Below are 20,701 nucleotides of genomic sequence, written 5' to 3' on the forward strand. Positions count from 1 at the left end.
CAAAGTGAAGCAGCTCCTCTTAAGTCGAGGGTATCAATACCCAGAACGGATCACTGGGAATCACCTGCACGGGGATATAGAATGTAGCTGCTCCATTTTTGGATGGGTATCTTTCACAACTAGGAAGTGGGAATAATGAAATCCTATTTTTGGTGCCCAAAATGGAGTTTTGTTATTGTTGTTGTTAGGGTCATTGTTGTATCTAGTGTCCCATGAGAAAGCAGGAAATGCCTTATATGTAAAATCAGGAGTGCATACATTCCTGCATGGTAAAATACTTTCAATAGACCCGAGTCAGATGAGATGGGTGTAGGACTTCAGCTCTAGCTAGTCTCAGTCTGCCTACATAAAACTGAACTTTAGGCTGTGACATTTCTATATCTAGCAAATCAACAGTATGCAGTATCTTAGAGCGGACTCTGCAGACACTAAAGCAGCAGGGTTGCTGCAAAGATGTCGTCTACTCACCCACTCTGCTGGCATCACCAACAAGACATGGGCAATAGATGACTACCTCATTGCACACTCTGATGTCAAGTTCAACAACAAGGTTATCGGCTACGGAACATCGACGAAAGTTGAAGAAGCCGAACTATTCGGGATAGTGTGTGCCATAAAGATGCCCTACACACATTGCTCAAATATGGACACCGATTCAGAGGTTGGAGACTTGGGACCGTCCTCTTTAAATCTCGGGTCCTCATCGAAACCGAAACTAGACGATCGCGGTTGGTCCGTCAGTAACCCTCAGAGGTCTCTAACGGAAGTGAAACTGAAAGTACCTCTTCGTAAATGTCGTAGTCACAGTTTTGACCCCACCCCCAGTAATAATTCTCTCTCGTTGACCACCAGACTGAGTGGAGCTGTGAGTTTGGATGGATTTGCAAAGATTTTGAAGGAGTGTCGAATGCTAAGCACTCTTCGTCATCCGAATATCGTGCAGTTTTATGGTGTGTGCTGGTTGGAGGAGGGAGAGGCAACAAAGGTCGCCATCGTTATAGAAGAATTCATGCTCCTCACACTCAGAGAAGTGGCCACTTCGTTCAAAGACAGTGAGTGAAAATTTTGTGTATTTCATGCCAGAAGTCACCCTATTACCCTAGCCAGGGATATATGTCGGTGCTAACCACATGTTTAGGCTATCCAAGTTGGTGTGTTGATTTGAGATTGAAAACAGCCATCACTTGAGAAGTCTGAGTATATCCCTAGGCCTTACCCTTAGAGCGTGTTCTTATCTTGAGCTCATTGAGAAGTCTGAGTATATCCCTAGGCCTTACCCTTAGCTAATGCTGCGTGTTCTTATCTTGAGCTCATTGAGAAGTCTGAGTATATCCCTAGGCCTTACCCTTAGCTAATGCTGCGTGTTCTTATCTTGAGCTCATTGAGAAGTCTGAGTATATCCCTAGGCCTTACCCTTAGCTAATGCTGCGTGTTCTTATCTTGAGCTCATTGAGCTCATCCGCATGTTATTTAGCCTGAGGCATTGTGTTGCTGTGCTTGTTGTCACTTAGTGCATATTTGCTCTTGTGTAACGACAAACTTGTATAACTGCAAGTGTTGATTGTTAATTAAAACCTCTGTGTTTGTGTCTCCACACAGAGCTTGGTGAGGACATTCCTCTGGCCATGAAGCTCTCCCTGTTGAGTGACACTGCTCGAGGCCTCGCCTACCTACACAGCCACGCCCCCTCCATCATCCATCCCGATATGGACGCTAGCGATGTCATGATCAGCTCTGCTATGGTGGCCAAAATCACCGATCTTTGCAACGCTCAGTTTGGCTCATCAAAACAACAAGATGTGCACGCATTCGGACAAATCTCGGCGTGCACTATAGGACTGTCTCCAGAGGAGCTTAAACGACCTACAACACTGACTGGAACAGAATCTGAACTTGTCTCAATCCTGATTCCATGCTTCTCGTCCGACACCCAATCCAGACCTCCCATTCCGAAACTGCTTAATCAACTGGAGCAGCTGGCCAAGCGTGTCCCGTTCCAGCTGAGCCAGATGGGGTCCATGATGGTAGCCATTAAGGAGTGGAAGAGAGAGAGGTTAACAGAGTCCCCCGAGTTCAGTGAAGCACATCCACTGAAGCCGTCGGCGTCCATCGAAGAGCTACTCAAAGTCAAGGACCAACAACTGATTGAACTGCAAGTAAAGAATTCTGAGCTTGTGGCTACAAATCAGACGATTGAGAGGCAGCTGGCTGAACAAGAGGAGCAGCTGCAGAGAGCAGAGCCCACTGGTGAGTGGGGTGGTTGCTAGTAGGGATTCTCTGATCACAGCTATGGTACAATGAGTACAAGTGCTCGTGTGTGCACATTGTAGGGTTCAACATTCAGTTTTGTACACTAAGAGTTGAATTGTATTTTCATGATCAGTAGATCTTTATCCATTGTTCCTGGTTACCAAGGGTTTGGGTTCCTCCATAATTGCTCTTTTGTCTGACCAGAAGTCCTCTTATGACGAAATGTGTGGAACCCACCTAGCTATAGTATGTATTTATATCTAAACAGTTCCTATGGTTACAATCTCATCCCCCCTGCAGAGATAAAGCTCTCGGATATGCTGGCTGATCTCCATCAGGTGGTGGGGTGGCTCCTACTGGGCATCCATCTTGATGTCCCTCTGTCAGATCTACAGAAGATACGGCATCAGTTCAATGAGAACGTGGATCAGTGTAAGACGGAGATGCTTATCACTTATTCCAAACTGAAGGAGCCATCTTGGGTGGACATTGTGGATGCCTTGAGGAGATCGGGAGAACGTGCACTGGCCGTGAGATTGGCACGCAAACATGGTAATGATTGTCACCTGACTTGTAAACATGGTAATGATTGCATGTCACCTGACAGGCTGGCTGTGTTTGGGCAATTCATCTACTAAGCTGTAATTTATCAAATAGGCCTGTTTCAGAGTTAACTTCGAGAGTCTGTTAGAACTTAAGTTGGAGCGTTCAAATTTAAAACTAAACATAATTATGCATTTAGTAGATGTTTTATATTCGGCCCCCACTAAACAGCCTATTGTTGCTATGCTTTAATCCATAGGAGTGATGTTGACACATTAATCCGATATTCATGAACAGTTTGTGGTATGCCTGCCTGACTAGTCGTGCGCAGTTTATGTATGTAGCATAATTATGCTCACTCTATAAATTGTCCATATTTTGCTTCACTAGGGGTGACATTGACGGAGGAGGTCACAGAGTCTCAGGAGGAGGAGAGTGTTTCCGTTCTTCTACCAAACGGAACTTCTGAGGTGAGTACCATAATCACATACCTAATTGCATTCTTTGGTACTATATGTGGGAAGGTGCACATGTATAAGTGTTGTCATGACAATCCTGTAGTAATTTGGTGGCTCACATAGCCGGGTAAATAATTAGATTAACGCCTTCTCTAATACACACACACTACAGGTTGAATCGGACGTCAAAGAACTAGTCCATTGTATTCACTCGAAAGACAGCGAACTTCAGAGCACAATCCAACAGCTTCATCGAGAGCAGGCATCAAAAGAGGACCTGGAACGAGAGCTAACTCACCTTAAAGAGAGTCTCTCATCGATGGATGGCGGCGTTGGGGTCCAACAGAGCCGACAAACACTTACACAACAGCTGTTCTTGAAAGAGCGGGAGAGACACTACCTTTCTCTAGTGAGCATGGGACAGCAAAACCAGAAGAACAAGAGTATGCACGGCAACGAGATCGATGTGATACTAGTCGAGAAAGATATGGAAATTCATCGAATGAAAACACAGCTCAAAGAAATTGAGTCGCAGTTTCGTATGGAAAAAACACGATCAGAAGAGCTGAAAACTAAACTGATTTCGCTTGAATCTGAGGTGACCATTAAAGATGCTCATATCGGGGAACTGGAGAATTCTAAGAAGGAGCTGAATAAGTATTTAGCAGACGAGCGGCAGAGAGTGGACATGCTACTCATGAAGGTGGTTCCCCCTCCATCTGTACAACCTGTCAGTCCGGTTAGCCCAGTTATCCCTGTCCCCCCGATCAGCCCCCCACCGGTCACTGTCAAAGAGGAGCCTGTCGTCTCTAATAGTAGCACTGAATTCGAACCTGTCAAAGAGGAGCCTGTCGTCTCTAATAGTAGGACTGAATTCGAACCTACACCTGTTAAGAACTGTTGTGTTATAGTGTGACCTCTGACCTTATACCCCACCCCCTATTTTAACCTCTTCCGCTCTATTTTTTTGTCAAATTAAAATATTTTGTACTTTTGTTTTATAATTATTATTGTGTGATATTATTGTTTGAAAAGTGAAGATATACAGTGCTTGATCATGAAAATTAATGTGAAAATCAAAAAATAAGGTCATTACAAGCAGAATGAAATACCGGTGGGAGGTTTTGTTCTTAAATGAGAGCTATTGACATTTCTCAGAGTTAGTTTGTAGAGTTTGTTGGAGTACTGCTCGCTGCCCCCCTCCCCTCCGAACAAGTAGAGACCGCCCTTATCGTCAGGGAGAGCCGACGAACTGCCGCACAGATTAGGCAGCTTGTTGGAATAACACCAGGAGCCCTTGTTGTATAGGAACGAGCGGACTTTGACTGGGTTAGATTCGCATGTGATAGCGAGTAGGTATCCACCAATAGTTGTGATCTGAATAGGCTTGCTGGGAGGACTGGGCAGGTTCAACCATATACTAGAGGGTGGCTCCAATTCTGTGTTTTCGGACTGTAAGCTTGGGTCAGTTGTCAAGGAGATGCCTGTGGCTTGCTGGATGAGGGTTCGAATGCCTGCACACTTTATAGTGCCGTCGTCTTGATTGAGAATGTACCAGCTGTGCCCGCTAACGACTGAGGTGGTGGGGTAACATTTTACAGGGAGGGGAGGGGCATTCGTCCATCGCTTAGACGTGTGATCGTATATTTCCATATTGTAGTCCAGCGAACCTTTCTTACCCCCGGCAACAATCAGGAATCGATCGTAACCGATGACAACCGGAGACACACGAGCGAATATCATTGGTGGAATGCAAGCATTCCAATTTTGTCCGTCTTTGTCTAAAGTGTAGATCTTGTTTGACGCAAGATTACCTGCCTCCTTCCCGCCAACTGCCACTAGGTTATTTTCAAACAGGGACATTCCGAACTGTTTCAGCGGACAGGTAGGGAGGTGGTCCCACAGTTGAAAGACCGGCTCAAACTTGTGGATGATACCGGCCAGTTTGGACTCTGTGACGTATCCACCCCCCACATAGAGTTCCCCTTTGAAGAGGACCCCCTGTGCTGCTTTGGTCCTGACGGGCATGTCCATACATCCCTTGTAGTGGACCTGAGCATGGAGGGAGAGAACAATGGTGAGACTGACGTTATCATCATATCTATATAAACAAACCAGAAACCATTCTAGTACCTAAAAAAACTATCCACTACTTAGGCATTAGCATCACTACTAATATAGACTGTTACGACCCCACTATCTGAAGGGTTAGAAATGCGGCAGTACCACAGTAACTGATCGCATACCGTGGTTACAGAATACACATACATGTACATGTACAGTGACGCCTGTCTCTATTGTGGTCTCCCTATAAGCAGGCCACCCTCTATAATACAGCCAGGTTAATGGTCTTCATAGCATGTGTTTGGACCTGTGTTAGCAGGCCACTTCTTTATTACAGCCACTGTGTTTGGTCTGCCCAAGGGGACCATTATAGGCACATGTCTACATAATTGCAAACTTAGAGAGAGCTCACCTGCCCTTGTGACTGGTAGCCACTGTCAGAGCAAGAATCTTCTTGTTGTTCTTTGTCACGTTTCAGTCCATACGGAGGCCCATCGTCAAGATCAGACGAGAACGAACTGTCATCACTAGAATCGTCCAATGAGATTATAGTTCTGCTCAGTCCAGGTAACTCTGACGCTAAATTTAATACTTGCATTTCTGTAAGGGTGGGTTGGTGGGTTAATATTCGATTGATTGATAAACATCTGTAACCTAGAAACCATTGCTGTGCAGCGTGTGTATGTGGCTCAATAACAACACACAATACGTGCTTTAAAGACCACCTATTGTAAACATACCGGGAAGCTATGACAACAACTATGACAACACAAGACTTGGTTTATGCGATAACCATGATTATAGATTATAACTAGTTGGGGTAGATAGCCATTTTAAGTGAATCTTGCCAAGCCACTGTGCACAGTAGCCCCAGAGCTGTTTATGGTTTCATACTATAGCCATCAGGAATTCTACTGTACCAAGGCATACTACACACTCTCCACGCCCCCCACACACATCACCACCCACACCCCACACACACATCACCATCCAAACCCCACACACACATCACCATCCAAACCCCACACACACATCACCATCCACACCCCACACCCACCCTCATCATCCACACCCCACACCCCATACCCACCCTCACACTTCACCACCCATCCTCACCCACCCACCCTCATCATCCACACCCCACACCCCACACACACTCTCACCTTCTCCGCAGCCCTCTAGAGACACTGGGGTGATGCTGCTTTTGGGACTGTCCGTCGATTTCCCACACATGACATTTACAAAGACATCCTTCACATTAGCCACCCACTCTGCCATTGGCAACAATCACCTGTAGCAACACTCATACAGTAAATCACTTTGTATTGCCTAGAAATAACAAAACTTTAGGCTAAAGGTAACCTAGAAGTTGTTATGTCTGAAACTGAACACCCACTACAATTATTGGCATACATTAAAGAGCTAAGCTGGCACAAGAGCTTGTACAATGGCAGTTACTAGGTGCACATGTTGCCTATTTATAAGTCACTTCCCTATAAAGAAGCATGGGTTCCATTTCTTATGATATTCCACTGACAGTGATATAATATAATATATAGCGCTGGCTTTCAACAGTCATAATTAGTGGCAATTTGCAGCAATTAGTGTAGCCAACAAGTGTTGCCAAGTTACAATCACCCTTGCCATAGGAATGGTGCTATATACAGCTAACGAGTAGCTATTTGCACTATAGCGGTTTAAATATTTGGCACTAGCGGTCTGGGGGCTGAGAGGGTCTGGGGGTGGCTGATCGATGAGAGGGTGCGAGTGCAATTAGCAATGAATGAAGTCTGTCAAAATGTACGCCATCATATTAAATTATAGCGACGATTCCAGGCCTCTTGGAATTGAGGCTATATATAGCCATTATTAATAGATCTGTAGAGTGTCAAGTATCCACACACACTATATCTAGCAATAGCCACCCCCCCCCCCCCCCCCCCCTAGTGAACTATCCCCTAGGGCCTAGGGGATAGTTCACTCACACACCACAGTTGGGGCAGTCAACTAGCTTGTAAACATTCATGCATTTATAATGGCATTATTGTACTAAATGAAACCACATTTTGTCATACACAATATAAACATACAAGTCTAGTAGTCTACAGCATTGTAACTTTACCACAACTCACCTACCTCGAGCTGTAGACTACAGTAGCTTCTTATGGGGCTACTGGTAGCGGTAGCCACTGAGATCGGTGCTGGTAAGATCTGTGTTTTATTATTGACTCTTCTATAATTAATCTATAACATTATTCATGATGTTGGCTTGCAAAATGGTGGACAGTGTGAGGTATGTGTGAAATTGCTATAATAGGTGAATACAATCAATACACCATACACACATTATTGTCATAATGATGCAGCTACGATCTCGAGCAGTGAGACTCCATTGTTTTGCGAGGACACTACGCTAGACCAGTGAGTTGCCTCCGCATTGCGAATGTAGATCTTCGAGTTACCATGTCCTTTGACGCTCAGGAACAAATCTCCGTTGAGTGACGTCATTCCGACGAGATGTCCATGGGGTCTAATTGTCATCTTCCAAAGTGGATCCTTTTCTTTGATGCAATCTTTACTTTGATCCATCTCGCTCTTTGCCGTTGCTTGGCTAAGAGATTCGGGGAGATAGTCTTGCAGTCCAAGAGTTTGGTGAATGATTCTCTGCACGTCAGCACTCAAGATGCAGTCAGTTTCTGTTTGGAGGAGGTACCAAGTCCTCCCAGCAATGGCTGAAGTGTGTGGGGAACACGTTGCAGGCAGTGATGGCCCGACCATCCATCTCTTAGAGGCTGGATCCAGTACCTCAAAACTGTAGTCAAGTGATCCCTTCTCTCCCCCAGCAACTATTAGATAGTTCTTGTAGCCATAGACAACTGGAGACAGTCGAACAAACGTCATGGGAGGCAGTACAAGCTTCCAACAGCAGTTGTGTTCGTCCCAAGTTGCAATCTTATTGGTTGCTTTGTAGTCCTTGCATCCAATTTCTTTCCCACCAACCAGCACGAGCTGTTGATTGAATACTGCCATTCCGAACCATTTCATTGGACTGAGAGGCAGTTGCTCCCATGTGGTCGACTGTGGGTGGTATCTGAGAACAATGGAGTCGTTTGTCGTGCTGCCAGTGTGACCTCCACCGAGGTATAAGTGGCCGTTGAAGAAAACAGTTTGTGCACCTTTCATTCTTATAGGAACAGAAGCTGTAGGTTGCCGGGAGCAGACCTGTGCGTGTAGGGGGGATCGATATTTAATGGTGAGCTGTATAACTATTGTAAGTGATTTTTTTACCTGATCCTTAGTGATATTGTAGCTCATCTTTTTCTCGTGGGGTAAGATAATCTCCCTGGATACTTTGCCTCCCTTGCATGACTGAGTTGAACTCCTCCCTAGCTGTTGACAGTCTTGTATGCTTCTTTGTTGCTTTCTCCTTGGTCTGCGTGTTATTGCTCGTCTTATGCGTTTGATTTTCTTTGCAACGTATCTTTTGGCTCTCTTGAGGTGATTCATAGTTCCTTTACAGAGAGAAACAGATGATCTCTAAGAAGTATTTGGTATTAATATTGGCTTCTCAAGCAAGTCATATAGACAATAACTATGTTCCTTCTAGTGATATGTTCCTTCTAGTGATATGTTCCTTCTAGTGATGCTAGCTAGTGAAGCTCGTATCTGTAGCAGCTGCTAGTGATGCAGTGTGAGTTGTAGGAAGTTAGCTTTCACATTGTGTACAATTACATATCACTTGCACAATAGTTATAAACGGATGCACCACCACTATAGACTAGCACACATCAACAACTTACTTTCTTATTGGAAATGCCCTCTCCTTTACAGTTGAGATCAGTAGCTTCCTATAATTTATATGTTGCTTAAATAACAATGAAACTGTTTCTGATTGTTCTGAAAGTACATGACTGCACATGTATGCTTAAATACAGTGTCAGTTCACTGATGTTTGAATTCATACTGATCTTAATGCAGTTAGTATTGCCAGTGTATATAGCAACAACAAACATTAAAACATCTCTATGCAATCCTTCCAGTGGTACTCGCTCACTTCCCGGTAAAACCCTAAAGCACTGCACATATCTACAATCCCTTCCAGGGGTACTGACAGTTAGTTATGTCATAGCTAATAGAGGTGCGTGTGTACTGGATGTGATGTCACAGTCATGCATGTGATGCATGTGATGCATAATGGTATCATTGTCACTGTGTTCCTTCTCATAATAATAAAATAATGATACACTCCTGTGATAATAATTATACAAAAATTAATAATGAATACGATTTTAGAATAACTATTCACATCATCATAGTTTTCTTTGGCTGTTCTTCCTATATTCATGCTGATACATTGAATCAAGTGATTTGAAAGGGTCATTGTTCTGATTAGTGGTGGGTGGATACATATCAGCAGGGGCTCCTTGTATCGGCTTCAAGCGCTCGTGTAGTCTCCGCGAATGGATTCTATACGGTCCACTAGTATTTGAAAACTTTCTTCGCATGTGAGATGGCACTGGGTGTGACCTGCAGCATTTTGTCACAGTAAATCACAAGTTATGGCAGCTGATCGAGACTCCCCAAACCATTGATTAATACGGAGGGGTGAGGGGTTAAACTCAGTATAAGTCATGATTTTTTTAAAAGATACTTTTCAAAATTAATGATGTGTTTAAATTCGTTGGGGGCATAATAATTATTAATTTGGTCATGTTTCAAAATTGAAATTAATTATTGTCTCCCAAAATAATAAGAATTATTATGATGACATCATTATTTTGAAATCCATTTCAGAAAATCATTTATCATTGAAATACATGCATTGAATTCAAGTTATAGCAGCCGAAAATGTTCTCGAACCATTGATTAAACGGAGGACCCCCGTTAAATCGTTAACAGCTGTAACTTTAGCATGCGCTAATGAGTTAGACCCTATTTTGTTGGTGTCTATGTGATTTAGAAGCCCTCAGCCACTTGTAGTACTCTCGCTACGCTCGGGATACTAAATCCCATAGACCCTTCCAAAACAGTGTCTAGCTATTATGAAGTTTATGTTTTCTGAAAGCCTAGAAAAAGACTAAATCCAAAATGTCGTTGGGGCCAAAATAATCAGTTTTCAGCCTTGGACCATAATCCGTGGTATTGGGCCAAAATTGGTGTTTCGTCTTTCGATAAGAACATTGATGATACCATGTTGAAAGGTTTCTTCAGAAACTAATGTGAATTGGTAGGAAGACCCAGATTTTGCATTTTCCCCCGTTAACTTATCATCATTATTAAGACCACGCTTTTTTGTCACTGAATTGACCTTCATTGAATGACTTACATTGCAGAGCTCACTCTATGCATTAATTTAATGGCATGTAGAATGTCAAGAAGCAGTAAGACAGGACTGGACTAAAGTTAATGTATTAACATCCTCTGATCTTTGCGGATATTCAAACTAGGCCCTGGGTTTTAATTCTAGTTATTTTACATCACTAGCCTGATGTACCTGTTCAGATGAATAGGAGAGTCTCCGGAGATAATTGAAGGTGGGGCAGTATAGTGGAGATCTTCGTACCGTGGTGCAAGCTGATTGGCTGATGAAGCTTGATAGTAGCCTCCTGTATAATTATGCACAAGATGTAGCAGTGTATAATTAGACATTGTTGCCATGCACAGTGCTGTAATACAGTTAGAGCATGTATGGTGGAATGATGTACGGTATAATCAAACACAGCTGTTATTATAGCTACCTGGAGCAGACTTTGTAGGAAGGTGTCCAGAGCTGTTGCTATGGAGAAATTTGGTCAGATAGCCTCCAGCCTGCTTTCTTTGACTCTGCCTCAAGGGTGGAGGAGAACGTAGTGACTGCACATGGAACAGCATTGTGTTAAAATGAGTATTAATTTGCACAAACATCTACTTATAGGTGTCTACTATATTGCACATGAGAAAATCATAGATGTTAATCCATCAGGAATGTAAACTTACTTTCAGACTAAGAGGCTTCTTCTCGTTTCTTTCGTTGTAATGCATCGAGTAATCCTTCTTGTCTTTAAATGGTTGATTCCTTGGGCCAACCCTTCGATTTCTTGCCTCAGTAAAACTGCCTTTTTTCTCAAATTTCTTACCATTTTCTCCCTCGTGTCTTGAGTTCTCCCCTTGATTGTGTAACCTATCGGAAATCGGGGGTAGTGTAATGGCCGACAATATCGTTAGAATATCATCGTCTACATCAATCGAGTCAGTTTGTATAGCAATGTCGCTCATTGGAGGAGCCGGCGCTTTGTTTGTTGCCATGGTTCCCTTCGATTTAGGCTCGTGGTTGCGACGGACAGAGGATAATCGGAGTGACATCATAGTTGGAGTGTGTGTTGGTGTAAGGTGTGGCGTAAGGCTCTCGATGATAGGGGGAAATCGATTAGCTTGGGTTTGGCTTGTTTTATTGTCCAGTTTATTTCTCTTAATTTCATAATCTACATTTGTTGGTGCAGGTGTTGTCTTATCCCAAGGCACTCGAGGTGCTAGTTTGCGTTGGTGTTCATTGATTGGTATGGCACTAAGTGAGCCACCCTTCCAAGCCAAGAAATCCTTGATCACCAATTCCTGTGCATAATCGATGAGCGCCTGGGCTTGTTCGTTGTTGATAAGCTGCTTAGTTTCTCCAAAGTCCTTCTCCTGCAGATAATCACTGTCGTGTGAAGGCGGCGGATGTAGCTTGAGACGCTTGACCGCTTTTTGGCGTTTCTTGGGAGGGGGTAGCCTGGGGCCTTTAGGTGTCTCTGGCACGTCCCATTTCGTATGACGAATTTTTTCATTTTTCACTGGATGGATTTTTTCGTCAGTCCCTAACTGAATGAAATCGATGTCCTCCTGTTGGTCGTACTCTATATGTTTAGGCAGCTGTAGTTGAGGAGGCTGTTTTGTTGGCATGGGAATCTTGCTCGGATGATCTCTGAAACCATTAGATCTACTTTGGAAAGTTGTTGCTTCTTTTCCATTTTGTCTTTGCTGATGTGATTTCTTCTCAGTGTTAGACTCTTGTTGTTCTGCACTTTGTACTTGTTGCTTCTTGAATGGATTCTCTTGCTGTGAGTTCTCTTTGCTCAAAGGGACCACTTGTTTACACTTTTCCATTGCATTCACTCCATTATTTTCTCTCTTTCTGACACAAATGAGTGGTTCCCTAAGCTTGCCTCTTTTTCTTAGATTTGAGCTTGAACTGTCCAAGTTTGCTTGGGAAGGGTTCTTAGCTCTTATGGATGTAGCTCCCATTTCTTTTTTTCTTACCTTATAAATGGAAGGTGGTTTCAACCGACTAGTTTTACTCTTTTGTGATATGTTCGTGGTTTCCGTTGCGACATTATTTTCCTTTGGTGCTACTTGTGCTCTCAGCTGTCTAACTTTCTCTCGTTGACTTTCTGTCAGTGAGCTTAGTGGCCGCTGGTTTGCCAAAGCAAGTGCAATGGCTACTTCATTGTTGACAAAGTCATCGAGACTATTATCGGTCTCAGTAATGGAATCTTCTGATGAGTTAGGTGCTGCATTTGAAGTGAGAGCATTGATAATAACATCAAGTTATCTCGCATATACAGTATACAGTGACGTTCCAAGCTTCAGTATAAAATCTTAGCTACAGACGTATTCATTTTGTGAAGTAATTACCACAATGCAATAATTATTGTGATGGCGAATGATGGTCAATATTGCACTAAAATCATTTCTACACGCAAATAAGACGTGAATTATCCTTAGGCATCTTACAGCCACCAGTACTATTCTCCTAAAGCTATGACTGAAAAAGCTCTAGTTATAACGCCATAGCTTTTAGGCTGCATGCTTACCACTGCTGTGCACTGTCTTGAAGCTCCGATACCAGCGCTGAATAGTGGCAGCTGCCCTATCCTTGGATATGTAGGCATCCTTCCTCTTCTCTGCTAGTCCCACTCTTGCTTGAGATACGTCTGCGGCACCATCCCCATTCATTCTCTACCTAGCGAGCTAGCGAGCTAAGCGCACACTTTCTCACCTAGAGCGTGCGTAGATATGCAGGGACGCGCTACGGGGAAACCCCCCTAGTCCCCTCTTTCTTGCTGCAAAAATAATTATTGTACACCAACAAATAATAATTATTATACATGTACACAGACAATGAAAATTATTCAACTGAGAAATGTTTGAGTGATCTTAAACTTAAATAAATTGTCAGTGGATATCTATAATTATTTCTAAAGTTCCTAAATGTTCAGAATCAGCTTTAAATATTAGCACCTACAAAGTACACGATCGGAAGCATAGAAAACAGAATAATGGTTGTTGAAAAACCTCCAAACTTGAAGTAGTTCCAGAAGGTAACTCTGTAACCGACAGTTCCCCTTGCCTTCTCAGCCACGATGAGATTGGCCACACTCCCAATCAGTGTGAAGTTGCCAGCTATGGTGGAGATCCAAGCAAGCAGCAGACCTCCTAGTGGTCCTTCACACTCGTTTTCACCGCACAGAACTTTGATACGGTCAACAATCAAAATTGTGAGAGGCACATTCGAGAAGATATTCGAACCAACTATCACAAACACAGTGAATAGGAGCACTCCTTCAACTCTGTACAGATTCATGTAGTCAGCAGAATAATCAAAGAGGATCTCAGGGTAGCAGGTGTTTTGGAATCCTCCGAGCCAGACGAAGAGACCCATGAACATGAGGATGACTGTCCAATCAATTTTGAGCATGGCATCGTAGGCATACGTCTTCATCAAGATGGTATCGACGAGCATCGTAAACACTGAAGCACCCACTGGAACAAGTCCAAGGTTGAACTGCACAGGAACTGTAGGCGGTGGTGGGATGGCGAGGAGTACGACGACACAGAACGTGATGAAAACGAGCCAGACCATGAAACTCCTCTCCCTCCAGTTACGTTCCTTAATGCTCTTGATCTTCACTATATCAATATCACTGCTTTCAGATCCGTACTCCTTTCCATTGCTGTTCTCAACTAGAGGTGCTTTGTCTCCGTCCACTCTTATATCTGGTACATTCTTGGAGCGTGGGTACGGGCTAGTACTGTTCTGCCTCTGACGACGTTGATAGGAGCTGGAGTGGTTGTCTTTGTCGTAGAGTTGTCCTCTCTCTGCTGCAATGCGGCTGGACAGGTAAGGGTCTTGGCTTTGATCGTAACTCAATGCAATAGACTCTCTCTCCTCTGCCAGAGTTCCAGGAACAGTGTAGTTTCCTTGCACTGAGTCTGTGCCCATGTTCTCGTCATCCGTCTTATCATATTTATCAAACACCGTACGCCAGAAGAAGAGGTAAAGGAGGACGATATCAACGACGGTTCCGATAAGTGCAGCTGGAAGTAGAGCTGCAAAGAATTGCAAGAGGTTGACTCCGGCATAGGCAGCAATGAAGGCATTCTGTGGGTTACCGAAGACTGTCGCTGCACTGCCAATGTTGGCTGCTGTGGCGATTCCAAGACAGAGCGGTAGGAGCTCTCTTTTGCTTCTTTTTTGCTTTTTGAATTCCAAAAGAAGCAGTGGCGTGAGCACAAGTACAGCTGCATCGTTGGTGATCAAGGCAGATAGGACAGCAGACAGCAAGCACACCTTCCACAAGATAAACTTGAACGATTTTGCCTCTCCTCCAATAATAGTTATAGCGACCAATCGAAGTAGACCTTCTCTGTCATAGTAGTAGGACAACATCATCATTCCGACCAATAGAAAAATTGTCTGCATGTTACCGAGCTCTCCCTGAATATCATACGTTTCTAATTGTCCGACAATGGTGAAGACGACCATCAACCCCCCTCCAACCATAGCAGCTGCAGGTCTGCCCAGAGGGAACCACTTCATATCCAGGACAATGAATGGCCATACGACCACAAAGATAATAGTGCCCATGATTTGAACGTACAACGAGGCACCCTCCTCCTTACACTTCTGGTCCAGTTCCCCTCCTCCCCCATAGCTAGTCAGGTTAGGCAGTGGTCCCAGTGACATGGCTAGCTTATCTCGTTCTCTGTATAAATAATATAGTTGAAATGTTATGATAATTATCTGTTCTCAATAATTATAAGGCTGAAAGTATATTATACACTTAATGATTCACTTATGCATGCATCTCTTACCTACCTGATTCAATAGCAACCTTTACTGGCTACAGTCGAGTGGTGAGCAGCTCAGTGGTCAATCTATTAGGACGAGTACTGCCACAACTTGACGTTTTATACTGAATTTTAAGAGGTCACAAGAATTGTTGCTGAATGAAGTGTTACTACATGACTAGCTATGCAGGCATGTGTGTATAATGCACTCTCATTGTAAGGATACATCTTTGTCTAGTGTCTGTGCTTTTACTCACTCATTCACTGGATTTGTATGTCACTTTTAGTGTATTTTGTGTGTATGTAGTGCTACAAATGCACGCCTTTCAGAAATAGAAATCACCATGTAGCAATGTGTTTAAAGTTTGCACATGATATTAGGGACATGCATGTGATTACCTTAATGGGAGTGTTAATGGCTGACAATCCTCTAGACACATTGTGTTTTAAATCATTCTTATTGAACTGCCTCTAAGGAATGTCTGCCTTAAGACTCTTACAAGCTACATTAGTCTGTAATAAGAGTTGAATAGCCTTTCTCACATTTTTTCATCACAACTCATCACATTGGATATGTTAATGTGTTTCATTAATTATGATAAAGAAGGTTGCTTAAGCGATTATTGCTAGCTAATAATTATGGTGGCCATATAATTATAGTACAATGTGTTGCTGTACACAAACAAATATGCTGGTGTGCATAATTTGCTTTGTTGTTGAATTTTAGATCAAAGTTATAGCTATTGTCAACAATTGCTCCCCTATCCCACCAATGTTCGCCGAATAGCTCTTTTAGCTGCCATAACTTCCGTGGGTTTAATTTCAACGATTTATGCATTTTCTGAAAGCTTGGAAAAAACTTTTTGTGAATGGTCATACATCAGTTGCTTGAGCAAAAAATGTGTTGTAGTTAGTCCTTGAACTTGTAGCAGCTCAGCCTCTTGAATGTGGAAAAAACAATGTGTGAGATGCACGTCCACCATTGTAGTGTAGCGCAAAGTTGAGCAAAAACTTGGTCCATATGAGGCTTGAAGTCACAACCTTCGCGTTATCAGCACGACGCTCTACCAACTGAGCTAATGGACCAACTGAATACTGGTTGCAAGATGCACGTCCACCATTGTAATGTAGCGCAAAGTTGAACAAAAGAGCAAAAGCTTGATCCATGTGAGGCTTGAACTCACGGCCTTCGCGTTATCAGCACGACGCTCTACCAACTGAGCTAATGAATGGACCAACTGAATACTGGTTGCAAGATGCACGTCCATCATTGTAATGTAGCGCAAAGTTGAGCAAAAGAGTAAAAGTTTGGTCCATGTGAGGCTTGAACTCACGGCCTTCGCGTTATCAGCACGACGCTCTACCAACTGAGCTAATGGACCAACTGAATACTGGTTGCAAGATGCACGTACACCATTGTAATGTGGCGCAAAGTCTAGCAAAGTCTAGCAAAAGAGCAAAAGTTTGGTCCATGTGAGGCTTGAACTCACGGCCTTCGCGTTATCAGCACGACGCTCTACCAACTGAGCTAATGAACCAACTGAATACTGGTTGCAAGATGCACGTCCACCATTGTAATGTGGCGCAAAGTCTAGCAAAGTCTAGCAAAAGAGCAAAAGTTTGGTCCATGTGAGGCTTGAACTCACGGCCTTCGCGTTATCAGCACGACGCTCTACCAACTGAGCTAATGGACCAACTGAATACTGGTTGCAAGATGTACGTCCACCATTGTAATGTAGCCAACATTGGCAGTGCAGCGACAGTCTTCGGTAACCCACAGAATGCCTTCATTGCTGCCTATGCCGGAGTCATTGACCACACCCACTAACGAACAGTGACTCTAATAAATATGGTGGCCATAATAATTATAGTACAATGTGTTACTATACAACAAATAAATAATTATGATAGTGTGCATAATTTGCTTTGTTGTTGAATTTTAGATCAAAAATGTTCAATAACCCCTCCCCCCCCCATCTCACCAATGCCACTCCCTCCCCCCCCCATCTCACCAATGCCACCCTCTCCCCCCCCCCATCTCATCAATGCCATAACTTAATTGAATTCTGTGGGTTCAATTTCAACGGGCATTTTCTGAAAACTTAGACGTTATCAGCACGACGCTCTACCAACTGAGCTAATGGACCAACTGAATACTGGTTGCAAGATGCACGTCCATCATTGTAATGTAGAGCAAAGTCTAGCAAAAGAGCAAAACTTGGTTCATGTGAGGCTTGAACTCACGGCCTTCGCGTTATCAGCACGACGCTCTACCAACTGAGCTAATGAACCAACTGAATACTGGTTGCAAGATGCACGTCCACCATTGTAATGTGGCGCAAAGTCTAGCAAAAGAGCAAAACTTTGGTCCATGTGAGGCTTGAACTCACGGCCTTTGCGTTATCAGCACGACGCTCTACCAACTGAGCTAATTGACCGCACACACAAAAAGCAACAACGACACCACCATGCACATTTGTTTGTCTGTGCAGTAACTAACATGTTCACTGTTACGAGACCGTGATCACAGTTAACTACATTATGCAGTAAATTTTTAAACTCATAAACATTCATAGAACTATACATGCAAACAAACAGAAACAATCATACAGTATAATAATAAAGCCTGACGACAGAGTAAAGAGTACTGATTAGTTATATTGTCTCTATATTCAATGTTCGATTAATACTAATTATACTATACTTGTTCCTAAGTCTTGTTCACTGTTTTATGCCACCCTAGCTAGGAAATACACAACTGGGAGAACGCCAAACATCACGCAAATTGTCGAAACGAATCCGAATTGGATGTAACGCAGGAAGGTGATTTGATAATCAGCAACACTCCTAGCCTTCTCAGCCACAATCAAATTGCATATGCTTCCGATCAGAGTGAAGTTTCCAGCAATGGTGGCCGCCCAAGCTAAGAGAAGACCCGGGAGAGGTGAGTTGCAGGGATCTTTGCCGCAGAACTCGTTGATGCGACCCACAATCAAGATAGTTAGAGGGACGTTGGAGAAAATATTTGAACCAAGAGCAACAATAACTGTGAAGAGTAGCACACCGCCAACTGTGTTGAGGTTCATGAAGGGAGCCAAACTATCGATGAGCAGCTCAGGGATGCAGGTGTTTCGGAAACCTCCCAACCAAGTGAAGAGACCCATGAACATGAGCACGACGGTCCAATCCACTCTCTGCATGGCATCGAAGGCGTACTTACGGTTGAGGATGGTGTCGACAAGCATGGTCATGATACCAGTGCCTAGTGGGATGAGACCCAGATTGAATATGACGTTGGTGGTAGGGGGTGGTGGGACAGCAAGAAGAACTACCATGGTGAGACATGCGATAAGCAACCATGCCAAGAAGACCAGCTCGCGCCATGTGCGATCCTTGAGGCTTTTTATCTGTACAACATCATCATCCTCGATAACGTCCAAGGCTTTGTCATCTTGAGCCGCCTTTCCATTCTCAACCATCTCTCCTTCTACCTTGATCTCAGGGACACCACCTTGAATAGCTGGGTTGCTGGCAGACGGCTTGAGGGAACCACCACGACGAAGGCTCTGTCGGCTACGGCTTTTGGGGATGCCAGAAAGATTCTCATTACTGTACATCATCTCCCTCTCGGTTGCAATCCTGCTGGTGTGGTAGGGGTCTGCACTTTGATCATAGCTAAGAGCTCTGTCTTCTCTCTCCTGGTCAATGGTGCCAGCATAGGGTCGCAGCTCGTTGACCTCAGCTGGAGCTTCCTCGTCTTCCTTACCCTTATTCAAGAAAATGGTGCGGAAAAATATAAGATAAAGTAGGCCAACACTTACAGCCAGACCGATAATGGCAGATGGAAGCAGTGCAATGAAGAAATCGACCAAGGACACATATTCGGATGCAGAGGCAATGAAGGCATTCTGTGGGTTTCCAAAGACTGTCGATGCACTACCAATGTTGGCAGAAGTGGCAATTCCAAGACAGAGCGGCAGGATCTCCTTGCGACTTCTTCCCTGTTGAATAAACTCTTTCAAGAGCAGGGGAGTGAGAACAAGAGCCGTGGCGTCGTTGGTGATGAACGCAGCAAGAACAGCAGACAGAGCACACACTTTCCAGAGAATCAATGAAAACTTGGTGTCTTTGCCTTGCCCTCCGAGGATAAATAGAGCAACCATTCGTAGAATACCTTCTCTGTCAAAGTAGTAAGAGATCAACATCATTCCGATCAAGAGATAGATAGCTTGCAAGTTCCCCATAGCTCCTTCAATCTCGTACACCTCAAATTGCCCGACAATTTGGAAGATAACCATCAGACAAGCACCTACCAGAGCAGCTGCCGGTCTGCCGAGGGGGAACCACTTCATATCCAGGACAACAAACGGCCATACAATAAAGAACACGATTGTACCAATAACAATAACCCAGGTCGGTGTGCGACTTATACAAGACGTATCTGGTTCCATGGTGGTTACATTCATGCCAGTCAGATTGTCCATGACCGTCGTCACCACCTCCATGACGACCGTCGATGCCACGTCCGTCGTCACTTCCATCGTGGTTGATAAAGTTGTCGGAATCTGTCGGAAGAAAAAATGTTACTATAACTATACAACTATTCCAAATTGCTAGTGTATAGCTGATTATCTGGACAGCTTACGTTTGCTGTTGTTGTTGCCATGACTGTTGCTGGAGCTCTCTCAGAGTATGTGTGCACAGATAGTTGTCCTGGGAAGCTAGCACGCTGGCACCAACTAGACCGTGCACTGAGGTTGAATGTAGTGCCTTTTATATCAACGCATTAATTGTCTCTGAAAGCAATTTGTCTGATGAATGTTTCAAGTCTGGGAATCAACACACCTGCACTTGTGTTTAAAGTGTATCTAATGCGTGTACATGTTCAAGGCATTCATTCAATTGTACGTCTTCACCTTTTGTTTGGGTTGTGTTCGCAAGCCGCTTCTTTTAGAGTGAAATGTGGTTGTCGCTTTTAGTTGATTGAGCTATAAATGACACTTCTATTCATACAGAGTATGCATAATACTTGTCATGTCCATTGTCCACCTTTGCTCTCTCCAGTCACTCACACCCACACACCCAAATGACAGATGACAGATGCAGCTTCTTATGCCGGCCCATAAGGTCATGCTATAGTGCTAGTGTTTCTCTGTCACTCTGTCACCTAACTATATGCATGTGTGTACGTATTACATATTAATTTTATTAGGAGGAATAATTATAACAAACATGTCCTCTTATTGTCTCCATACTTCAATGCATGCAGGATCTGAGATTGCATTTTTTCCTTAGCGGAA

At 43.7% G+C, this 20,701-nt stretch overlaps 5 protein-coding genes and 7 non-coding genes across 18 annotated transcripts; 1 reads left to right on the top strand and 11 right to left on the bottom strand.

Annotated features, from left to right (window-relative positions):
- Positions 1-241: 241 nt before the first annotated feature.
- Positions 242-4,315, top strand: LOC135349839 (uncharacterized). 2 transcript variants are annotated; one of them, XM_064548461.1, is made up of 6 exons: positions 242-1,052; positions 1,600-2,247; positions 2,551-2,802; positions 3,184-3,263; positions 3,424-4,084; positions 4,133-4,315. In XM_064548461.1, the coding sequence occupies exons 1-6, from the start codon at positions 398-400 to the stop codon at positions 4,165-4,167; spliced, it is 2,331 nt and encodes a 776-aa protein (XP_064404531.1). In that variant the 5' UTR covers positions 242-397; the 3' UTR covers positions 4,168-4,315. The 2 variants fall into 2 exon arrangements, with proteins under 2 accessions (XP_064404531.1, XP_064404530.1); XM_064548460.1 differs by having other exon boundaries at positions 3,424-4,315.
- Positions 4,296-9,275, bottom strand: LOC135349842 (uncharacterized). Of its 5 annotated transcripts, none has more exons than XM_064548467.1 (6): positions 9,116-9,273; positions 8,604-8,827; positions 7,452-8,537; positions 6,479-6,606; positions 5,728-5,915; positions 4,296-5,303 (listed from the first exon to the last, which is right to left on the bottom strand). In XM_064548467.1, the coding sequence occupies exons 4-6, from the start codon at positions 6,591-6,593 to the stop codon at positions 4,344-4,346; spliced, it is 1,263 nt and encodes a 420-aa protein (XP_064404537.1). In that variant the 5' UTR covers positions 6,594-6,606; positions 7,452-8,537; positions 8,604-8,827; positions 9,116-9,273; the 3' UTR covers positions 4,296-4,343. The 5 variants fall into 5 exon arrangements, with proteins under 5 accessions (XP_064404537.1, XP_064404536.1, XP_064404538.1 ...); XM_064548466.1 differs by having other exon boundaries at positions 8,604-8,990; positions 9,116-9,213; XM_064548468.1 differs by having other exon boundaries at positions 7,448-8,537; positions 8,604-8,993; positions 9,116-9,211.
- A 255-nt stretch (positions 9,276-9,530) lies between these two features.
- Positions 9,531-13,321, bottom strand: LOC135349840 (uncharacterized). Its single transcript, XM_064548462.1, has 5 exons — positions 13,145-13,321; positions 11,292-12,841; positions 11,054-11,168; positions 10,810-10,921; positions 9,531-9,842 (listed from the first exon to the last, which is right to left on the bottom strand). Exons 1-5 carry the CDS (start codon positions 13,284-13,286, stop codon positions 9,626-9,628), a joined length of 2,136 nt encoding a protein of 711 aa, XP_064404532.1. The 5' UTR covers positions 13,287-13,321; the 3' UTR covers positions 9,531-9,625.
- Positions 13,322-13,405: 84 nt separating this feature from the next.
- Positions 13,406-15,523, bottom strand: LOC135349841 (uncharacterized). 2 transcript variants are annotated; one of them, XM_064548463.1, is made up of 2 exons: positions 15,430-15,523; positions 13,406-15,316 (listed from the first exon to the last, which is right to left on the bottom strand). In XM_064548463.1, exon 2 carries the CDS (start codon positions 15,295-15,297, stop codon positions 13,558-13,560), a length of 1,740 nt encoding a protein of 579 aa, XP_064404533.1. In that variant the 5' UTR covers positions 15,298-15,316; positions 15,430-15,523; the 3' UTR covers positions 13,406-13,557. The 2 variants fall into 2 exon arrangements, with proteins under 2 accessions (XP_064404533.1, XP_064404534.1); XM_064548464.1 differs by having other exon boundaries at positions 15,426-15,493.
- An 891-nt stretch (positions 15,524-16,414) lies between these two features.
- Trnai-gau (transfer RNA isoleucine (anticodon GAU)) lies at positions 16,415-16,487 on the bottom strand. The gene has a single exon. It is a non-coding gene; the product is annotated as a tRNA-Ile (tRNA).
- A 73-nt stretch (positions 16,488-16,560) lies between these two features.
- Trnai-gau (transfer RNA isoleucine (anticodon GAU)) lies at positions 16,561-16,637 on the bottom strand. The gene has a single exon. It is a non-coding gene; the product is annotated as a tRNA-Ile (tRNA).
- A 73-nt stretch (positions 16,638-16,710) lies between these two features.
- Trnai-gau (transfer RNA isoleucine (anticodon GAU)) lies at positions 16,711-16,783 on the bottom strand. Its single transcript has one exon. It is a non-coding gene; the product is annotated as a tRNA-Ile (tRNA).
- Positions 16,784-16,866: 83 nt separating this feature from the next.
- Positions 16,867-16,939, bottom strand: Trnai-gau (transfer RNA isoleucine (anticodon GAU)). The gene has a single exon. It is a non-coding gene; the product is annotated as a tRNA-Ile (tRNA).
- An 83-nt stretch (positions 16,940-17,022) lies between these two features.
- On the bottom strand, positions 17,023-17,095 carry Trnai-gau (transfer RNA isoleucine (anticodon GAU)). The gene has a single exon. It is a non-coding gene; the product is annotated as a tRNA-Ile (tRNA).
- A 525-nt stretch (positions 17,096-17,620) lies between these two features.
- Positions 17,621-17,693, bottom strand: Trnai-gau (transfer RNA isoleucine (anticodon GAU)). The gene has a single exon. It is a non-coding gene; the product is annotated as a tRNA-Ile (tRNA).
- Positions 17,694-17,766: 73 nt separating this feature from the next.
- Trnai-gau (transfer RNA isoleucine (anticodon GAU)) lies at positions 17,767-17,839 on the bottom strand. The gene has a single exon. It is a non-coding gene; the product is annotated as a tRNA-Ile (tRNA).
- Positions 17,840-17,952: 113 nt separating this feature from the next.
- On the bottom strand, positions 17,953-20,145 carry LOC135349524 (uncharacterized). Its single transcript, XM_064548058.1, has 2 exons — positions 20,047-20,145; positions 17,953-19,966 (listed from the first exon to the last, which is right to left on the bottom strand). Exons 1-2 carry the CDS (start codon positions 20,065-20,067, stop codon positions 18,131-18,133), a joined length of 1,857 nt encoding a protein of 618 aa, XP_064404128.1. The 5' UTR covers positions 20,068-20,145; the 3' UTR covers positions 17,953-18,130.
- Positions 20,146-20,701: the final 556 nt, after the last annotated feature.

Source organism: Halichondria panicea, chromosome 16 (assembly GCF_963675165.1).
Source record: "Halichondria panicea chromosome 16, odHalPani1.1, whole genome shotgun sequence".
Lineage (NCBI taxonomy): Eukaryota > Metazoa > Porifera > Demospongiae > Suberitida > Halichondriidae > Halichondria > Halichondria panicea.